This window comes from Gasterosteus aculeatus, chromosome 4, assembly GCF_964276395.1.
Source record: "Gasterosteus aculeatus chromosome 4, fGasAcu3.hap1.1, whole genome shotgun sequence".
NCBI classification, from domain to species: domain Eukaryota; kingdom Metazoa; phylum Chordata; class Actinopteri; order Perciformes; family Gasterosteidae; genus Gasterosteus; species Gasterosteus aculeatus.
The window spans coordinates 23,915,436-23,934,478 of NC_135691.1; the positions used below are offsets into that span (position 1 = coordinate 23,915,436).

A 19,043-nucleotide genomic window follows, 5' to 3' on the forward strand; every position below is an offset into this window, starting at 1 on the left:
GTCCTTTTCCATGATGTAAGAAGACACATTATTCACAATATTCTGCAATTTTCACACAAAATGACTGATGTATTTACAGCTTAACTGACTAAGTTTAACCCCGGGTTCTCTCGGATATCCAGATGTGTGTTTATATTACATTTGTATGCACCATGTTGCACAGTGGTAGAACAGTGTCGAATGAGTACGAGTGAGTAAGAATGAGTATTCAGGGTCCTGAAGGTCCCTAGCTCCTGTCAATCATGTATAAATGGAGGTGAATTGGTCAAGGTGGCCCCGCTGATGGCAGTCTTGGTACTGGGCTGTCTTGTACGCTTCTTTGTTTTGTTATTTGTCTCATCTCCCCCTCTGATCACATTCAGCAGAGAGGGACTTTTAAACATCAGACAACATAAAGACTCACACGTTAAAGAGGAGGTCTACAGAGGGAGGGGGCAGGGTCGTTTACAACCAGGCTGCGTGAAGTTACCTCATGCTTCAAATGCTCCACCATCATCCCGGTCCCCAAGAAATCCTCCATCACAGGATTAAATGACTACAGGCCTGTCACCCTGACATCTGTGTTCATGAGAGGCTGGTGTTCACCCACCTGAACATTATCACAGGGCCCGGGTGGAGCCACCCGCAGATTGCCTAACAAGCAAACCGGTCGGTGGATGATGGAGTTAACTTGGGACTGCACCAAATGCTGCATCAACTCAACTCATCCAGGACATATCCACGGGTTCTCTTCAGCCTGAACTTCAGCATGGCGTTCAACAGCACCAGCAGGGATATTGGAACCCAATCTCTCCCTCCTCACTGTGCCAGCCTTCACCTGTCAGTAGAACACCAAACTTCCTGACATGCAGGACGCATCGTTGAGGGTGGAAAAATTCTCCTTCAGAACCTGGACCCTCAGTACTGGTGCCCCCCAGGGATGTGTACTCCCCCCACTGCTCTTCTCCTTCTAGAGCAACGACTGCACCTCAGAGGACCCAATTGTCAAACTCCTGAAGTTCTCAGAGGACTCAACTCATCAGGAATGGCGATGAGACTGCGTACAGGCGGGAGGTTGACCAGCTGAGGACCAGCTGGTCAGAACAACCTGGAGCTGAACAAGCTCAAAACTGTGTCTGCTGTAGAGACCTTCAGGTTTCTGGGATCCACAATCTCACGGGACCTAAAGTAGAAGGATCAGCAGAGGCTTAACTTCCTACGCCCCCTCAGGAAGTGCTCTATTGGATTGAGATCTGGTTATTGTGGAGGCCGTTGGAGTACAGTGAACTCATTGTCATGTTCAAGAAACCAGTTTGAGATGATAAGAGCTTTGCGACATGGTGCATTATCCTGCTGGAAGTAGCCACCACAAGATGGTACAATGTGGTCATAAAAGGATGGACATGGTCAGCAACACTAGGCTGCGGCATTTAAACATGCTCAATTGGAACTAAGGGGCCCAAAGTGTGCAAAGAAAATATTCCCCACACCATTACACCTCCAGAACCAGCCTAACGCGTTGAGGGATGATGGCTGATTAGTAATTGACGAGCAATTGAACAGGTGACTCAATAAAGTGGCCAGTGAGTGTGTATCTATGTATATATATTAGTGTGGTCAACATAAACGCGTTAATCTATGTGATTAATGTGGCCAAGATTAATGTGACAAAATATTTTAAACGTAGTTAACGTAACTTACGGTACCGCTAGCTGCAGTCAGTTACATCGGAGAAAGCAAGACGGTAGCTCAAGATGGGGAGCTTTTTGCATTGGAAGTAAAACAAACAGCGGTTCGACATAAAGTGGAGAACTGTGCAGGGGAATTCCTCCACATGTCAATCAGAAGGGGGGGTGAGTGGCAAAAAGGACCACTTAAAGCACTGCTATGCTAAGCTCGCTATGCTAAGCTCTCTACGCTGCGCAACACACAGTCTGCAAAGGACCACCACTGTGTCCCTAAAAGACCATGGTTTGAAAATGTCCTCGCTAAATGTGCGGACATTGTTGGTACTTCAAACACAAGCGTCAAATTATGGAGAGTTGCGAGTACAGCAAAGTTTCAAAACCTGTGATTGTGCGAAAATGTGCAATTAATTAGTTATTTTTAAAAAAATCTATTGACGGCCCTAATATATATACACACATATATATATATATATATATATATATATATACACACACACACATATATATACACATGTCAATTAATCTATTTCAGTGTATGTATATATATATATATATATATATATACATACACATACATACATACATACATACATAAATACACACACGTTAGTGCAACCCGTCGTTCAGGAACATTCACACACTGTAGTCCCAGCTACAGGAGCTATTTGGGGTTAAGTGTCTTGCCCAAGGACACACTGAAAGAGATTAATTGACAACCCTGCTCTCCACCGAGCCGCAGTCACCCACATGCAATGCAATACATATTAAGTGAATAAAAGGTACTTAAATCCCCTTCATCAACATAAGTTAGCACATTAAATACATTGAATACCTTGTTGAATTACACTTAATGCATGGCCAGTAAATGCAAACAATTCATGTTAAAATGACACTTCAAATGTCGTGCCGATTTACAAAATCCCTGTTTATAGCATTCCTCCATGACTGTTCTACCTGCATATGTGGCTTCATGTGTTTCCAGGTCAGCGAGTGTGACAGGCCCTGATTGAGGTAGTTGAGGCACTGCTGCAGGACACGAGGAGTAACATACTCCTTTTGTCTGTGCTGGTCCATTACCTTCAGCAGGACCTGGACAGACAACACATGACAAAAGAGACCACAGAAAAAAAAAAAACATGATCATGAAAATCTAAACCGGGGTTAGCAAACTTAGCATTCCAGCATGTGCATACGAGGACATGTTTTCAGTGACACATGAGAAAGCATATAATACCCTAAATTATCGATTTTTATTATTGCCATTAGTGCCCTCCAATTCATGCTCAGTGGGCTTTGTGCTGCTTGCCAACAATGCAGGTGATGTAACCAACACTACACTGCACCAATCTGGTGAACATGACAAAGAAATCTAGCTGTTCATTTTAAAAATGACCACGAAAAGTATGTTCTGATCAAGGTTTTGACCCCACACCCCTACTATTATATCACCCACCCTCACTCCTGTGAAAGAGTTTGAAATGCATTTTGACCATTTTTCCTCCCACAGTATGTGCACTCGTACAAGCAGACAGAGAACACCAGCAGACACTCGTACCCCTCCCCCGTGGGCCGAACAGTTTGCTCGTCTACTACCCCCCTCCCCCACTGAAGTTGGAAACCTAGGGAAAACACTGGAGAAAAGCTTGCCGATATCTAATCTGATCCAAATCCACAATTTCAAGTCTCAGCGACAAAAGCTTACCTGCTGTATGCCCATTGCATATGTCTTCAAGAAAAAGTCTGCAAACTCATAGTACTCCTTTGTCACATTGCCAGGGCTTCCATACCTGTAATTCAGACAGAAGCAATGTTGTGACATTGGGGAATTATCCACTAGATTCCATCAACCGTGTGCACCACTGGAAACATCAGTCCCCATCTCATTGTTGATCCATTACCAGCTTGTGTCACAATTCAACTCCTTTCCCTCATCGATCATTCAGGTTATAAAAAGAGCAGAATAGATCAGCCAGCTAAAGGGAACTGATGAACATAGGCTCCGCCCTTTACTGGATTACGGGTTAATTCAATAAAAACAAAATAAGAGTACAATGGATATATAACTGGTTTCTGTGGTAATTAGACAAAAGCAAAGTGTTGATTGTCATTGGTGGTTATGGTGACAACCACGTGTAATAATGAAAGCATGTAATGTCTTTTATATTGTTATAAAAGACATTACATCGTATATGTCCTTAACAATATGTATAACCCTTACACTATAATGACACACATCCCAATAATAGAGTGCAGGAAAAATTTTGAATACCATATATGGTAACACACATTGAGCAGGAAGTTAGGACTCCAACCACCTTTCTCTTCCCCTCACCCCTCATGACCTTATACACTAGGCAGTGGAGAGTACTCCTAGATATTCTGGTATTTTGAATGAATTATAAGAAGCTGGTATAAGAACAAAATAGGTGGGGAAAAGGTAGAGACTTTCTGTGAATTCCCATAAGAAGGGAATTTCTTCCTAAATGAATACACTTAAAAATAACTGATCCGTGAAACATCAAAAAAACTAAAACAATAATCTGTCCACTAGGCGGAAGTGTGAGATAAAAGGTCAATAGAGTACAGACACAAGACGGTCAGAACAAGAGATTGTTGCTGGTCACCTTTGAGAGGTACCACTGGGACAGGTGACCTCCAAAAAATGGGTTGGAAGGGAGATGTAGGCACCAACTAAAAAGTTGGAGGCGTTATAAACATCAGTGGAGTCCTAGCTTGCCAGTGAGAGAGAGCAGACAGCTCCGGAAAGAATGACTGACTAGTCGGAGAGGAATATATCTTGTTGTGGGACGAAGATGGGAGTGGTTCGGGGAACGATGCCGGGGGGAGGCATAATTGGCCTCAGGTGGGATTAATCAGTGTGTGTGTTTTGTTAAGAAGGAGAGATCCGGCGACAGCATGTGTGTGAGCCAGGCGAGAAAGATGGAGCCGGACGGCTGTTGCGTGGAGAACAGAAATAAAATATTGTTTATTGAAAACATCCTGCTGCATCCTCGTCATTCCGGGACCCCCATAGGACTGACACGTCACACTTGTCTATCTCTAGAGCAACAGGGCATGAGGATGAGGGACTGTTAGACCTAGCATTGCCACTGGCCACCTGGCAACTGATTTTTCGTAACAAGTGCAGCATGGTGGAATGAGCGAGATAGCAGTTGTCCGGCAAGTAAGCTTGCCTATTTCTAAAAATATCAAACACATACCGGCCATCCCAGCCCCAGCGAAAGTGAATGAGGCAATGGGCATGGACGACTGCTGTTGGCACAGTACTTTGTCCATCCAGAAAGTGATCAGAAAGTGCACATTACCTAGAACAGCAACTTTGTTGAACATGTTTGGTCGTGAGTTGGCAATACAGTCATCAGCTCAGCTTTTTCCGCTCTACCACCTGTTAAGACCGCATCGCTGACTAGATTGTTCCTCGGGTTACCAGCGGAATGTCTATTGGCAAAAATGTTCCATGTTGGTCTCCTACATGCCAACTTCACGTTGCGGAAGGTGTGGTGGCAAGTTTTGAGAAGACATACCCACAAACTGTTTAATTAGGCGTGTTCTCAGCACACTAAATAAGTGCATTGCCCACCAAACCATGAAGCGGGATTAGCTTGTTCAGTTTAGACATTGTGCTATTTGAGCGCTAACAATTACGGGTTGTTCTCTCCAGGCCTGGCTGGCCGACGGACAGGATGAGGAGAGCTGGACTGTGTGTACAGGTGGTTCAGACCATCCAAGCACAAAAGGGGGCTCCACCATTGAAGGTTAAACGGGATAGAGGGCTGTATCCTTCCATTGTGAAAGCATTTAGAGCAGTAACCTTCTTCTTCTTTTAGTGACTGAACTTCTTTTATTGACTGTCACCCTTTCATGAAGCAAACCTTACAGGGGGTCAGGTGACAGCTACCAATGTTGCATGCTTCTTTTCTGCAGAGAAAACTGACATTGGTGTTGTGGCGAAGGGTCTCTTTGAGGCTGAGTGGTGGAAGGGGGAGGCAAAGTTGTGTCTGTTTTACTCAGTATGTTGGTTCTACATTGATTGGGTTCCACCCACTGTACCCACGGAGTCCAGTAGAGGGCAAAGCCTTTTTGAGGTAGAACGACGATTACGATATCAGTTTGGATCGTTTACACTTGTGCATACCTTCGGGACAGAGGATGTCGCATGTGTACAGACTGTAAAGCCCTCTGAGGCAAATTTGTCATTTGCAATTTTGGGCTATACTAAATAAAATGGATTGAATTGAATACCTTTTTGTGGTTTCATTTAAGCAGCAAAACAAAAATCTGCTGGTGTTGTGAAAACAGCTCTGGACCCACCTTTCAAACAGTCTTGTGATGATGCGCAACGCCCACTTCTTACACTTCCACCATGCAAGCTCAGGACGGTCATCCTCATCAACCTCCAATGTTTCCTAACAAACACATACTTTAAATTCAGTGGAGTTCTATTAATCCCAGAAAATAACAAAATTTGAATTTAGAATCTGTTGCTTAAAAAAAAAAAAAAAAGTATCTTTCTTCTCATTTGTTTAACGTATAGAATTTATGAAATTATCAAAATATTGTGGGACACAACAGCTTATATATTTGATTCAATATGACGTGTGTCTTACAGCTGGGACGTCTCTGTCCATTATGGCTCGGAGGATTTCCATCCACTGAGTCATCAATGTGTTGTTGATCAGCTGAAGAGGTAGTGAGTACTGTGGAACAACAAGAAGATGCCTTCACAACAATGATCATTATTATCATCATCCCCAGAGTGAAAATTCTTGTAAACTTTGTATTCCTGAAGCATTATCTGAATGTTATTTCTAATATCACAGATGAAGGCAACATGTTAAGATGTTGGTCTGTTACTACTTTTTGTTGTGGGATATGTTGCACCATAATTAATTAAGATAGAAAATATGATTGTAATTTTCAGACCAACTTATGCCACTGATTACATAATGACAATATAAACCCTAATAACACAACTATAAAGAGGTTTTATTCGTCATAATATATTTAGACATGATAATCTGAATGTGAAAAAATATATCCTAAATAAATAACAAATAATAAATACACCTTTGTTAACAAAAACGGTAAGGCAGCGCAATCGACTAAAATGTTGGTGACATTCATTCTTAACATGTAAAAATGTATATAATATATTGCAGCACCAAAAATGATTGCGCTCATCTCCATATACCGTGCCACAAGTCAATATAATAAATATTGTAACAGGCCTACTAAGATGTGACTGTCTGGCAAATGTATTCTGCCTCCAGCTCTCTAAAATGCACGCACGCACGCACACGCACACCTGTACAAGAGCGTAGAAGATCTTAAGAATCTGTTTTTGGATCAGGACAGAGAAGATGGTAGCGTCAGCCAGCAGCTGGCTAATGAGCTGCTGAATCCTAGGCAGGAAGATCTGCATGGCTGCCAGCAATGGCTCCCTCTCTTCTGCCTTGCGGTACCTGAACACAGAAGCAAAGATGCACATAAGTAAGCTGTAGTAGTTCCTTCCAACTTTGCAATAAATTGTTTTCTGATCGAACTTACAACGGATTTTTCAAGACCAAAAACCCTAACAGCACACAGCTTCTTGCTTGGGCACAAGTTGTGTTAGTGCATGTCTGGTCTCTCGTTGTTTCCTCAATATGGGAACATGGCGATATTGAGAGGCATGGTAACGCTAAAACAATATAGGGACATATGTATCATGCTATAGAACTCATTTTCCAGTAACAGCTAGTGGTCTGGTGAACGGTTTGAGGGTAGTAGTAAGTGCGTTATCAGAATATTGGCCAAATGAGCCGTTTCAGCCTTTATGAGCAAATACAGAATCCCTTTGTGTTCATTTCTAAAGTCTCGCATTAAGACATACATAAATTTATTGAAGTCGCTGAGCTACTTGCAAGTCGTTGTGTTGTGCAAAATCCTCAATAAAGTTAGAAAAAAAAACATTTATGGCAAACCCATGGTCATGAAGATACTCATTCAACGTTCCATGGAATTTGCATGAGGTGGCGAAGAAGGGTCCATGTCGCTAAATACCCAACTGAGATCGGCTTGTGCCGTTCTGAAAAAGGGCCCTACCATCAACCACCGGAACCTGCTGTTCTGACAAAGGAACCTGCCACCGACCACTTTTTGCTCACGGCGTCACTCCAATCAGACTTCAATACACACGTTATTGGGAGGAATGGCCTCCCTGATCTGAACCGGAGCGGTCGTTTGTTATCGGACTAGTCACGGATTGTCCATGACAAACGCCATGTTCCTTAGCGGCTGGCCTTGAGGTTGTCAAGGCAAGTGCAACTGGGAAGAGGCCCAGGGGAAAACCAGGAATAGTTAGGGAGATTATATCTCATCATATCACACTGGCCTGTGAACTTGGGATCCGCCAATCAGAGCTGGTATATGGGGCCCAGGAAAGGGAATTATGGGATCCCTTGGTGGAACCATTGCCCTCAATTTCAGTGAAGTTTAACAATTCCAAGTTACAAACAAAACAATGATGTTATTTTACTGCAACTGTCTCCTTGACCATTAATGAAATACAAAAACATTTTGTACTAGTCGTACAGTCCCTTGCATAATTAATTTACCCTGTTCCACCCGAGAGTTGCTCTTAAGTGGACAAAACCGAGCCAGAACAAAGGCAGCACCAACTTCCAACCCAAATATTCTGTACTCGCCACGAACAGATATAACAATGCTTCACATCGTCCAAAGCATTAGTCCTGGCTGCAATCAACATTTATCTGTTTGAAAATGGTCCAAACACAACTCCATCAGGCCTTAACAGAGTTAGAAAATCTATTATGCAAGTTATTCCAGAAACATTGCGCACAGCGGTGCAAAAGTTGAACAATCCGAAGTTAAAGCTAACACGGAAAACGAGGCAGCCAATCGATAATGCATTCAACAAAAAACAGTGATATCCGTAACATTTCTGTCAGACAAACCTTGACGAATTCAGAGTAAAAAAAAACACTAGGCACTCAAATCGTAAAAATCATAAAGGCCCCTTACCGTTGTCGTTTTCAAATAATATATGAATTTAATCCGCTGTTTCTAGAGTGTAATACGTTCAGCAGCTCTCTTGCATGACTCAGACAGCTTCTTGTCACTTTTAAAACATTAGGGGTATAGCAGGTGTATTCATACTGAGATTCATTTGAACCCCATTGGACCCCAGTGGACCCCATTTGCTAAATGTGTGACTTGCAAATGTAACTTGTGAAGGCAATCAGTCACAACAGATCTTTGTTAGGGGTTTTACAGTAAAGGGAGTGAATACATATGCACTCAACACTTTTTATCTTGAAATCCATGTAAACTTTCCCCTGACTTCCAGGTGATGGACTATTTGCGTTGGTCCATTACATCAAATCCTAATGAAATGAATTTGAATATGTGGTTATACCATGACAAAATGTAAAGAAGTTCAAGGGGATTTAATACAAGGCAACGTATGTACATGTAGATTGAGCCTCAAAGGTTTGTTTTCTGAAATAGATTTTCTTTTTGCCGTATGGGGAAATAGCTTTAAACAAGTCAATATTTGGTGGAAACATTGTAGGGATATAAAGACGGAGTTCAAAGATAGTTGCTCTAAGTTTGAATTAGTCCTTATCCACCTGCAGTTATGGTTTGAGGATTTTAGGAGCAGGAAAAGAGGAATATGAACAGTATCCCAGTTTACTCACTCGTATGTTTTGACCAGCTGGTAAAGAGCCAGTAAGCTGCCATACCAGCTGCCGCCGTTTTGAGCCTGCAGGTACATGCTGAGTTTGTCCACTATGGCAGTCCAGCGGCCGGGGAAGTCGTGCTTGATGATGGCTCGCAGACACATTGTCAGCTGAGCACTTTGGACAGCGAAAAAGACACATGGAGTGATTTAGGCATTAGTCAATGTTTCTCCTTCATTGTCTGCATTCCATTCATGTTTCAATTGTGACATCCGTCAAAGTTCAAAAAAAAAAGAAAAGCTATTTTATTTAGATTAAAGACATTTTTTTTTTAAAGTCTACAGGTCTCATGTTTTTCTCAAAAAGATAAAAAGTTCCATTGTCTAACGAAGGAGAGTAAAAAAAGAACTGCATTAATTAGAGATGGTAACAGATCCATCCTGAATCTACGGTGGCCCTGAAGTGCAAAACACAACGGCAAATAGGAAAACAAAACGAAATTAACTTCTTACGGAAAGGGTAGGGCCTTATAGCAGACGACGGACCCTTCTGATTGACAGCCGGACTGTCTTTTAGCAGGAAATGATACAGGGCTCTTAAGTGTCACGCATTGAGCGTGACAGTCACGCACTCCCGCCACACATCCAATTCCTCACGCCAAGGAATCGGACTCCGGTCCCCCCGTGTCGGCCGTATGATGAAACACTAGTAGGACACTTTTAAGACACCGCCATCTCTCTGTGACTTTCTGCTGCGGCTCTCCTGCTGCGCTCACTTCCACCCCTCATCACAGGCTCTCCCGCCACTGATTTATTGTTTGTCATAATATCTAGGAAGCAGCATTTCTCAGCTTTCAGAATCGGTGCAAATAGTTAAGGAGTCACGGTAATTTGAATCCATGTCACCTTCCGTCGCCGGCGAAAGGCTTCAAATTAAGAGGGTTAAAACACAGACAGTCCGTCTGTCCAATCAGAAGGGTCCGTCCTCTGCTATGTGCTATAAGGCCCTACCCTTTCCGTAACAAGTTAATTTTGTTGTGTTTTCCTATTCACCGTTGTGCTTTCCCATTTGCCGTTGTGCGTTCCTATTTGCCGTTGTGTTTTGCACTTCAGGAACACCGTATGAATCACATGGTGGTGCATGTATGACTATGAACAGAATGTACCGTATGGACTCTGGAGAGCGGATGATGCCCTCCACTATATGGTCTCGGATCTGCTGCCGGTCGTTCTCATGGATGTTGAAAGGAAAGACGACCTCGCCCAGACACGGCTCTCTATCCTGCCAGTACTGACTCACCATGTTCTTCAAGTAGATGGCCGCTACACACACACACAACCGGGGAGTCAGACAAACATGAAGAGACTCAAGGTTACCTCATGAAGATCAACAGAATAGATTTAAAAGATAAGTCTAGTGATATTCTATATTCCACTTACTGTCAACAAATCTCATAAAAAGACTAAAGGTGAAAAATGAATGCATCCTACTAAAAGTTATTTGTGTATCTAAAAAGGCATCTTATTTCTCGCTTTATATTAACGAATACACGAAGAAGGATACAAAAATGTTTTGGGTTATTTGTGTATTAATTACCCTTTAAATTAAAATGAAATCCAAATATAATGAGATTCACAGATATATGCCTGATGAACAAACATCTTATTTTCTTATCAATCTTATCAATCAATCTTAAGGAAATCCCTAAATAAACGTATTCAACACAAAAAACATGTTGAGGTTTTATGGCATTTATATACAACTGTTAAACCTATATTTACAAACTACTTATCCTGCGTGGGTTTTTTCAAGACTACTTATCCTGTGTGATTTTTCGAGACTTCCCCTTAAATCCAGCTTTATAAAAATAAAAAATTGACCATGAGTGAATAATTGGATGTATCCACCATTGCTACGTGAATGTGCCCTAACAAGGTTATACTCCGGTAGGGAACAGGTAAAGCAAAGGAAGTAGAGTCGTCAGACAACGATAACTTTGGTTGTCCAAATATCTGACGTAGCCATTGAAGATGGGAAATAAGTCTGCAGATGTTCCCAAAATAAAGAGTACAGCGAATGGATTGAAGAGAACTACGGTGTTGAAGAAATACAGCGGCACAAGGGATGTAAATGTTTCTACTTGTCAATCCATAAGTTAAGATGGTAAGTAGCTAACTTGAAAGGGGTCACAAGCAAATCAATGTGTTGTCTTGCTTGGATTGTTGCAATCAGTTAGAAAGTAGTTATTGTCAACTAATTTTCACTTCATTGTTGACACTAGTACTGCCTTTGTTATCATTGTTAATCTACTAGTGTATTTTAAAATCATTATATGGCCATATTTCAATAATTCATATCATATGCATTGAACCTTTTGTAATTATTTTACGTTGATAATTCTGTACAGATGTCAACTATTGCCCTCTAGGGCTGTCAACAAATATTCTATATTCGAATATATATTCGAATAGTTGTTTTTAACAACTATTCGAATGTAAAAATTAATATTCAAATGTAAAAAAATAATAAAATAAAAAAACAACAGCAGCAGAGGCGCGACTGTGCTTAGCGGGTGGGCGCGTGCCTGTACTGACTATATAATGCATGAATAAAATAGACTGTATAGGCTGCAACAGCTTCATGCACTGGTTTGATTATTTTCCGTTTCATGCCAAGGAAAAGTTCCGTGTTTACAGCAAAGCTCGCTCGGAGCGTTCAATGTCGGTACTGTAAAACTTTCAGTTTCAATCACTGAATGAAGCCATATTTGGGACAAGAATCGCAACCTTAAATTGCTTGCACAAAACTCTTGATCAGTACTCAGCATTTGTTTATTGTTGTCGTTGGTCGGTAACCTTACTGGAGTCAGCCTTGTTTGCTTTGGGATTAAATTAAATGCGTCCAGCATTGGCATTAGTTTCGGTCATCTCCGGTAGACTGCGCATGCGTGACGTCATTTTTTTTATCGATGCCACGTGATCGACTGGTACTGCCTTTGAGATCGACGTATTGAGCACCCCTGATTTAAACCGCTTAGCGCAGAGAGAGAGACGGTGTGAGAGAGCGAGAGAGAGAGAGTACACAGGCACGCGAGAGAGAGATGGGGTCTTGGCAGTTAGTTAATTTACTTATTTTTGTGTAGGTAATATGTTGTTAAAACTTAAATAAATTACCTATACAAGTATGTCTCGTCGTATTAATTTGTCCTGTTATTGACGCGTCTGCAGATACACAGATATTCGAATATATTTGAATATCTGTGTTGTGCCGATTTGAGGGTTGCGGGACAGATGATGTTGTATGTGGACAGATTGTAAAGCCATCTGATTTTTCAAAATGATCCAACAGTGTTTAAGTACTGTAAGCGAATAATGAATAGTGCGTCATGTAAAAGAGGTATATATAATATTATATGTTGAGAGACTTACCTGCCTGGCGAACAGGAAACTCCACCTGTTCCGACATAATGATCTGAAGCAGCGTTGGGGCAAAATTGATGATCTTGTACGACTGAAAAACACAGGAGGAAAGATATTTTTTATACATTTTTCAGATCTAAAGTAGTCATTTAGCCAAGAGGTGGCTGTCGCTCAGAGTAAGAACAGGTCGTCCACTAATCGAGAGATCAGGTCTGAACCCCCTATCCAAGTCTGCATGTCTAAATGACCTTTGTCAAAATGCCGCCGTTTTACCCAAAAGGCTGCATAATCCGCTAATGAATGCGTGTGATTGGTTGAAGGACTGAACAGTCCTTGTGACTCAAAGTGCTTTTACCACTTTTTTTCAGAGGTCTGCAACCTTTATCCCAAGAACCTTTTTCCTTATTTTCCATCAAATAATGGAATAATAATTTGTCTGGAGCAAGAAAAGCTTTTTGGTATCACTGCTAATGAAGTTATAAATGTGTATGTATATAAACATACATACAGTATGTACATGTATATATAATTAGGCCTGTCAAAGTTGATTATTGTGGTCGAGATTAATGCGCTAAAATATATTATTTATATATATATTTAATTATTTTAACGCAGTTAACACAACTGTCCGTTGGCCCCTGACAGAAAACTGCCGCGAGCCTGCACTCAGTTAGATAGGAGAGAGCAAGACGGTAATTGAAGCTGCGAGAGCTTTTTGCATGGCAAGTAAAAACAAAGGCGCGACATACAGCGGAGAACTGCAGAGGAATTGTCAAGTGTCAAACAGAAAGGGAAAAATTACCATTTTAGTAACTTTTAGGAGTTCTGCATTGCCAGAACTATAGATGCCCATTTCCTATACAGCTTCGCAAGCGAGGAGGTTCAAGTTTCGCAAAAGCTATTCGCAAATAGCTTGCGTGAGGACTTTGCTCTTAAATGTTTGAGTTCTGTGCGCACATGGGCCTGATTTGCGCACTCGGATTTTGACATTAATTTGCCTTCATAGACACTCGTCTAATAACCAACGCAGACCATTTAACTTTCGGCCGGTCCGTCCGCAAGGACTATCCGTCGGCCAGTCCGTTCGCAATGGGAAATACCCACCCATCGGCCAGTTTATGCCCCCCCTCCCAAAAAAGTGCAAACATAAAAAAAGGCTAAAAACCATTCTTCCCCTCATCCCTAACAGCTGCGATGGGGCAGTCCAAACACCACTCATTCGTCCAGCGGCGTCGAGATCAAAGAATGGCTGGTGGGATTTAACCGATCTCAGAGCGGCATTAAGCGGCCCGGACCCCCCCCCTCATGCGCAAATCACATGTAAATGATTCATAGCAGTTTATTTTCTCATAGCAGTTTATTTTCCCCTCTTAATCTCATGAAAACATGTGTTTTGAATACGACTATTACATTTTCCAATATTTCCACCTGCCACTTTCGATCTTGTTGTCACTGCCTTCATCTGCAAACTGGTAGTATCACCTATTTATAAAATCAAAATTTTGCTCATACTGTCAGTGTTAATCAATTTATACTTCCACTCATATATTGATGGGTGACTGTGTAAGTGGAGAGCACGGTCGTCCATCAATCAGCGGTATTGGCGTAATTTACATTTTATGGGAAAAATAGGACGCTGAGAATCACGCCAACTATTTTACAAAAAGACAAAGTAATACTGAACTTTCTCCATTACTTTATTGCTCATGAACTCCAATATGGTCACAAATGGACAAATCCCAATCAATCTGACCACTCCTGGAAAGACTTAAACAAACATTGTGTAGATATTGCAGAAGATACAATATATGCATGGTATCATGGCATGTAGGAATATTAAGGCAAAGGTGCATTTCTTTTAAAAGGTTTTAGTGTATTTTGTATTTTCCACAAACTCAAGAATTCTTGGAAAATCTTACCTTGGAAAACCATTTAGACCAAAACATGTGGGAAGAATTGTTAAAAGTGCTTTGAATAATAATATGGAAAAACATGCAGATAGATAATGATAGGGTGGGATATAAATAAACTGGTGGAGTTTCAGCAGGCCTGAGTAGACACTTTATATATAATACACATATATATAATACATACAATTCAGTCAAACTGCTCATCACACGCCTGCTATCGACTCTCCAATCAGGACTGAGGAATCATCAGGCCGAAACCGGGGTCAGTCCCCCACACGCACCCACACACACACACGCCTAAGGCTGGCGTTTTTTGTCGAAGACGACCTATAGAGTCACGTCTTTGTGTGTGGAAGTTGTTGGTTTGTATTTTTATTTATCATAGACTTTATTGCCTCGTGCATCGACACTGCTGCTTTTCATTGAGGACACATTTGTCCCGTATTTTCCTCCACAATTTTGTGCACCTCTCGACCGCCAAACCGGCGTTTGCGGCGATCTCCCTCCATGAATCCAACCCGCTTCTACAACCCGCCAATGACGGCTTGTATAACCGGTCATATTTACGCATTTCTTCAGACAAAAGCTCTTAAATCTGATCCCTTCTCTCGTAAACATTCTTCGTTTTAATAATGGCTATGAAAGCGGAAATGTGAGACTCCGTAAAGGATGTAGTTAGCGGACCAATCGCAGCCTTGTGCGCTGCGGGAGGCTTGCAAGCCTAGAAAAATGGGTCGACGCACGCAAGGAGGTGTTAAAATGCACGCAGGGGACGCGCAAGGGGGTCTTGCGTCTGCGTCGCTCTGAAAACGCAGGAGCATAAACTAGGCTTTAAGAGGCAATGCGAACACAACCAAAAACCAACCACCCAGCTGCTTCCGCGCACACACACCTGATTGAGTTCATTCTCCGCAGCTATCCTCAGATTAGGCTCGATGGTCCCTTTCAGAGCCTGGATTATCCGGTTGGGATCCATATGTGATTTCTTCTGCGTTATATTATCACACACGTGCCGTTGGGTTACCTCTCCTACATTTAGCACTGCGTTACAGAACTGCTGCTGTGTCCCAAACACGGCACCATCTCAGAGTTCCATGTACAGATCCCGGTCCCAGCTTTCACAATAAACTGCGCATTGGCGGGAATTTATCACAAGGAGTTTATTCTTAAGGCACACCCGGTTTTCTCTTAACTCAGGCGAGCGTGATGGAGGAACAATAGCTCTTCCCCGCTTAGCTTCACGTAAAGCAAAGTAAACACACGCTTTACGGCTTTCCTCCTCCGCTCAGCGACTCCCGGAGGAGACACAGCGGTGCCTCTTGCGGGACGGAGGACACAGCGGTTCCTTGTGCGGGACGGAGGGATCATCTTCTGCTATGGAAGGGGAAGGTGTTCAGAATAAAATAAATATAAAAATACATGAAGATACTGTAGGATATTAGAAATAAACTGACGGCCCGGTTCATGAATTGATAAAATGCATATAGAATAATATCAATGTACACTTATGATTGTATTTGATGTAATCAACTGGAATGCATGCATGTAATACTTGCACAACAACTAGTATTGATTGAGGATCATTTGAACTCAACAGAAGACCACTCCCAGAGGTGTGGACACGAACTTTCACACCATAGGGGTACAAACTCAGAAGAACAAGAAAGTGCAATTCCATCAAATAAGCCAATTTACAATTTGCTATAGATGAGTGGCGTTATAAGTACAATATAAGTGCTATAATTTGTTAGTCTTTTAGTCGAGGTAGAGTCTGAAGAGGTGGGTTTTTAGTTTGCGGCGGAAGATGTGAAGGCTCTCTGCGGTCCTGGGGCCTCATTTATAAACGTTGCGTACGCACAAAAGAAGGCGTACGCCGCTCTCTACGCAATAATTGGTATTTATAAAAAGCAAACTTGACGGAAAAATGTGCGGTCCTTCACGCAAGCTCGGACCCATGCGTACGCACAAAAACGGGTGAAGTGAGAACCGTCGTCAAATGCAAGAAACACGCAAACGTGTGTGAAAGTGTGTAAAACTAGACTTTTGTGTAAATGAAATGCCAATACTGCCTCTCATAAATAACACAAACACCCGTTTGATCGATCTGCAGCGTAAAACAAACAGAAATGCAAATTAACACATTTTCAAAAAGAAATATGTTGCAATAATATTGGCATGTTATGCAATTCATCCTCAAAACACAGCTGTTGCTTGTCATATGCAATCAAATGGAATAAAATGCCATGATGCCATCACAATGAGTAATGGCGCGAAATGGCTGATCTCTTAGAAGATGTAGCAAATGGAAGGATTCGCGCTGTAGTGCAGCGCACCATTGGCCTGTTTAAGGGCAGATGGCGCTGCCTCGACTGCACTGGAGAGAGGTTATTGTCTACTCCTGAAAAGGTGTGCAAAATCGTGCTGGCATGTGCTGTGCTACATGTGGCACAGCTTTCAAACGTGCCTCGATCCCCTAACGCCGATGGCTGTGTTGGCCCAGACCCTGTCCCCGATCCCCAATCATTGCCGGCAGTCTCTAATCAAGAGGGGACAGCTCCGGTGTCCCCGCTCACCCACCCGTGGCAGACACACTTTGGCGATGGCGCGCTAAACGCTTTTTTGCATCCACTTTGATGTCAGACCATTTTTTCTTTATTTCGTCCACGATACGAGGTTGTGAGGCTGCAGCGTTGCTCTGAAACTTTTTGCCACTCAAGTGCCTTTTTGGCATTAGTGACGCCCATACTGTGCCCTCCAAAAGGCATTAGACTCCTTTCCACCTCGCCAATGATAATTTCGACTGAGTGAAGTTACGTTTCTTTGTTTTCCTCTCAGTGTTTGCCATGATTTCGCAATCGATGAATATTCATTTGAGACCCCTGGTGTCTTTAGAGAGCTCGTTCCACCATTTCGGAGCAAGGACAGCAAAGAGTCGTGATCTCTTCGAGTGTTTTTCTCTCAGTGAGGGAGGGACGAACAGTTTTGCAGATGCAGAGCGGAGAGTGCGGGTCGGGATGTAGGGTTTGACCATGTCCTGGATGTAAGCTGGACCCGATCCATTCACAGCATGGTACGTGAGCACCAATGTTTTGAACTGGATGCGGGCAGCCACCGGTAGCCAGTGAAGAGAGCGGAGGAGTGGAGTAGTGTGGGAGAATTTCGGAAGGTTAAAGACCAGTCGAGCTGCTGCATTCTGGATGAGCTGCAAATGTCAAATGGCGGTAGCAGGGAGACCTCTCGGAGTTGCAGGAGTCCAGGCGTGAGATGACAAGAGCCTGAATCAGTACCTAGGTAGCCTTCTGAGTGAGAAGAGGACGTATTCTCCTGATGTTGTAGAGCGTGTATCTACAGGATCGCGTTGTCGCAGTAATGTTGGGAGTAAGGGAGAGTTGGCTGTTGAGTGTCACGCCGAAGTTCCTAGCGGTTAAAGTGGGCGTTAGCACGGAGTTGCCAAAGTTGACTGTCAGGTCCTGGGTCGGAGAGTCTTTTCCCGGAAAGAGAAGTAGTTCAGTCTTGTCGGGGATGATTTTCAGATGGTGAGGACATCCACTGAGAGATGTCAGTCAGACAGGCAGAGATCCGTGCCGCCACCTCGGTGTTCGAGGGAGGGAAGGAGAGAATTAGTTGAGTGTCATCGGCATAGCTGTGGTAGGAGAAGCCATGCGAGCGAATGACAGCGCCGAGAGAGTTGATGTAGAGCGAGAAGAGAAGGGGACCCAGGACAGAACCCTGAGGAACTCCCGTAGTAAGAGGACAAGGTTCCGACACAGATCCTCACCAGGTTACCCGGTAGGTGCGGCCAATACTCATATGGATACATCTTAATCAAACATTCAAACAATTCAATATACCTTGAAAAATCACATTGATTTTATTGCGGGTCGGATTTTTTTTGGGATGTTTTGGGCGGCACGGTGGCGTGGTGGGTAGCACTGTCGCCTCACAGCAAGAAGGTCCTGGGTTCGACTCCGTCCAGAGGCCTTTCTGTGTGGAATCTGCATGTTCTCCCTGTGTCTGCGTGGGTTCTCTCCAGGTTCTCCGGCTTCCTCCCACAGTCCAAAGACATGCTCTGGGGATCAGGTTAATTGGGGACTTTAAATTGCCCGTAGGTGTGTGAATGAGAGTGTGAATGGTTGTATGTCTCTGTGTTAGTCCTGCGATTGGCTGGCGACCAGTCCAGGATGTACCCGGTCTATCGCCCGAAGTTGGCTGGGATGGACTCCAGCCCCCCCGCGACCCTGCGTGCAGGATAAGCGGTTTGACGATGGATGGATGGATTTTTTGTTAATTTCTTCAATTGTATTGTTCAATTAAAAAAATGCCACTTTGCATCAAAAAGGCCAC

General features: G+C 42.9%; 1 protein-coding gene across 5 annotated transcripts in view; it reads right to left on the reverse strand.

Moving 5' to 3' along the window:
- Positions 1-16,047, reverse strand: part of ipo8 (importin 8) — a 46,564-nt gene extending 30,517 nt beyond the window's left edge. For 4 of the 5 annotated variants that reach the window (XM_078101416.1, XM_078101414.1, XM_078101415.1 and 1 more), the window contains exons 1-9: positions 15,592-16,047; positions 12,799-12,880; positions 10,536-10,692; positions 9,389-9,547; positions 6,994-7,150; positions 6,296-6,385; positions 6,000-6,094; positions 3,370-3,454; positions 2,622-2,756 (exon numbers count right to left, since the gene is read on the reverse strand). In XM_078101416.1, the coding sequence (XP_077957542.1) occupies positions 2,622-2,756; positions 3,370-3,454; positions 6,000-6,094; positions 6,296-6,385; positions 6,994-7,150; positions 9,389-9,547; positions 10,536-10,692; positions 12,799-12,880; positions 15,592-15,675 (1,044 nt within the window). In that variant the 5' untranslated portion in view covers positions 15,676-16,047. The remainder of the gene's footprint in view (positions 1-2,621; positions 2,757-3,369; positions 3,455-5,999; positions 6,095-6,295; positions 6,386-6,993; positions 7,151-9,388; positions 9,548-10,535; positions 10,693-12,798; positions 12,881-15,591) is intronic. The other variant, XM_078101417.1, reaches the window with a different exon arrangement.
- Positions 16,048-19,043: the final 2,996 nt, after the last annotated feature.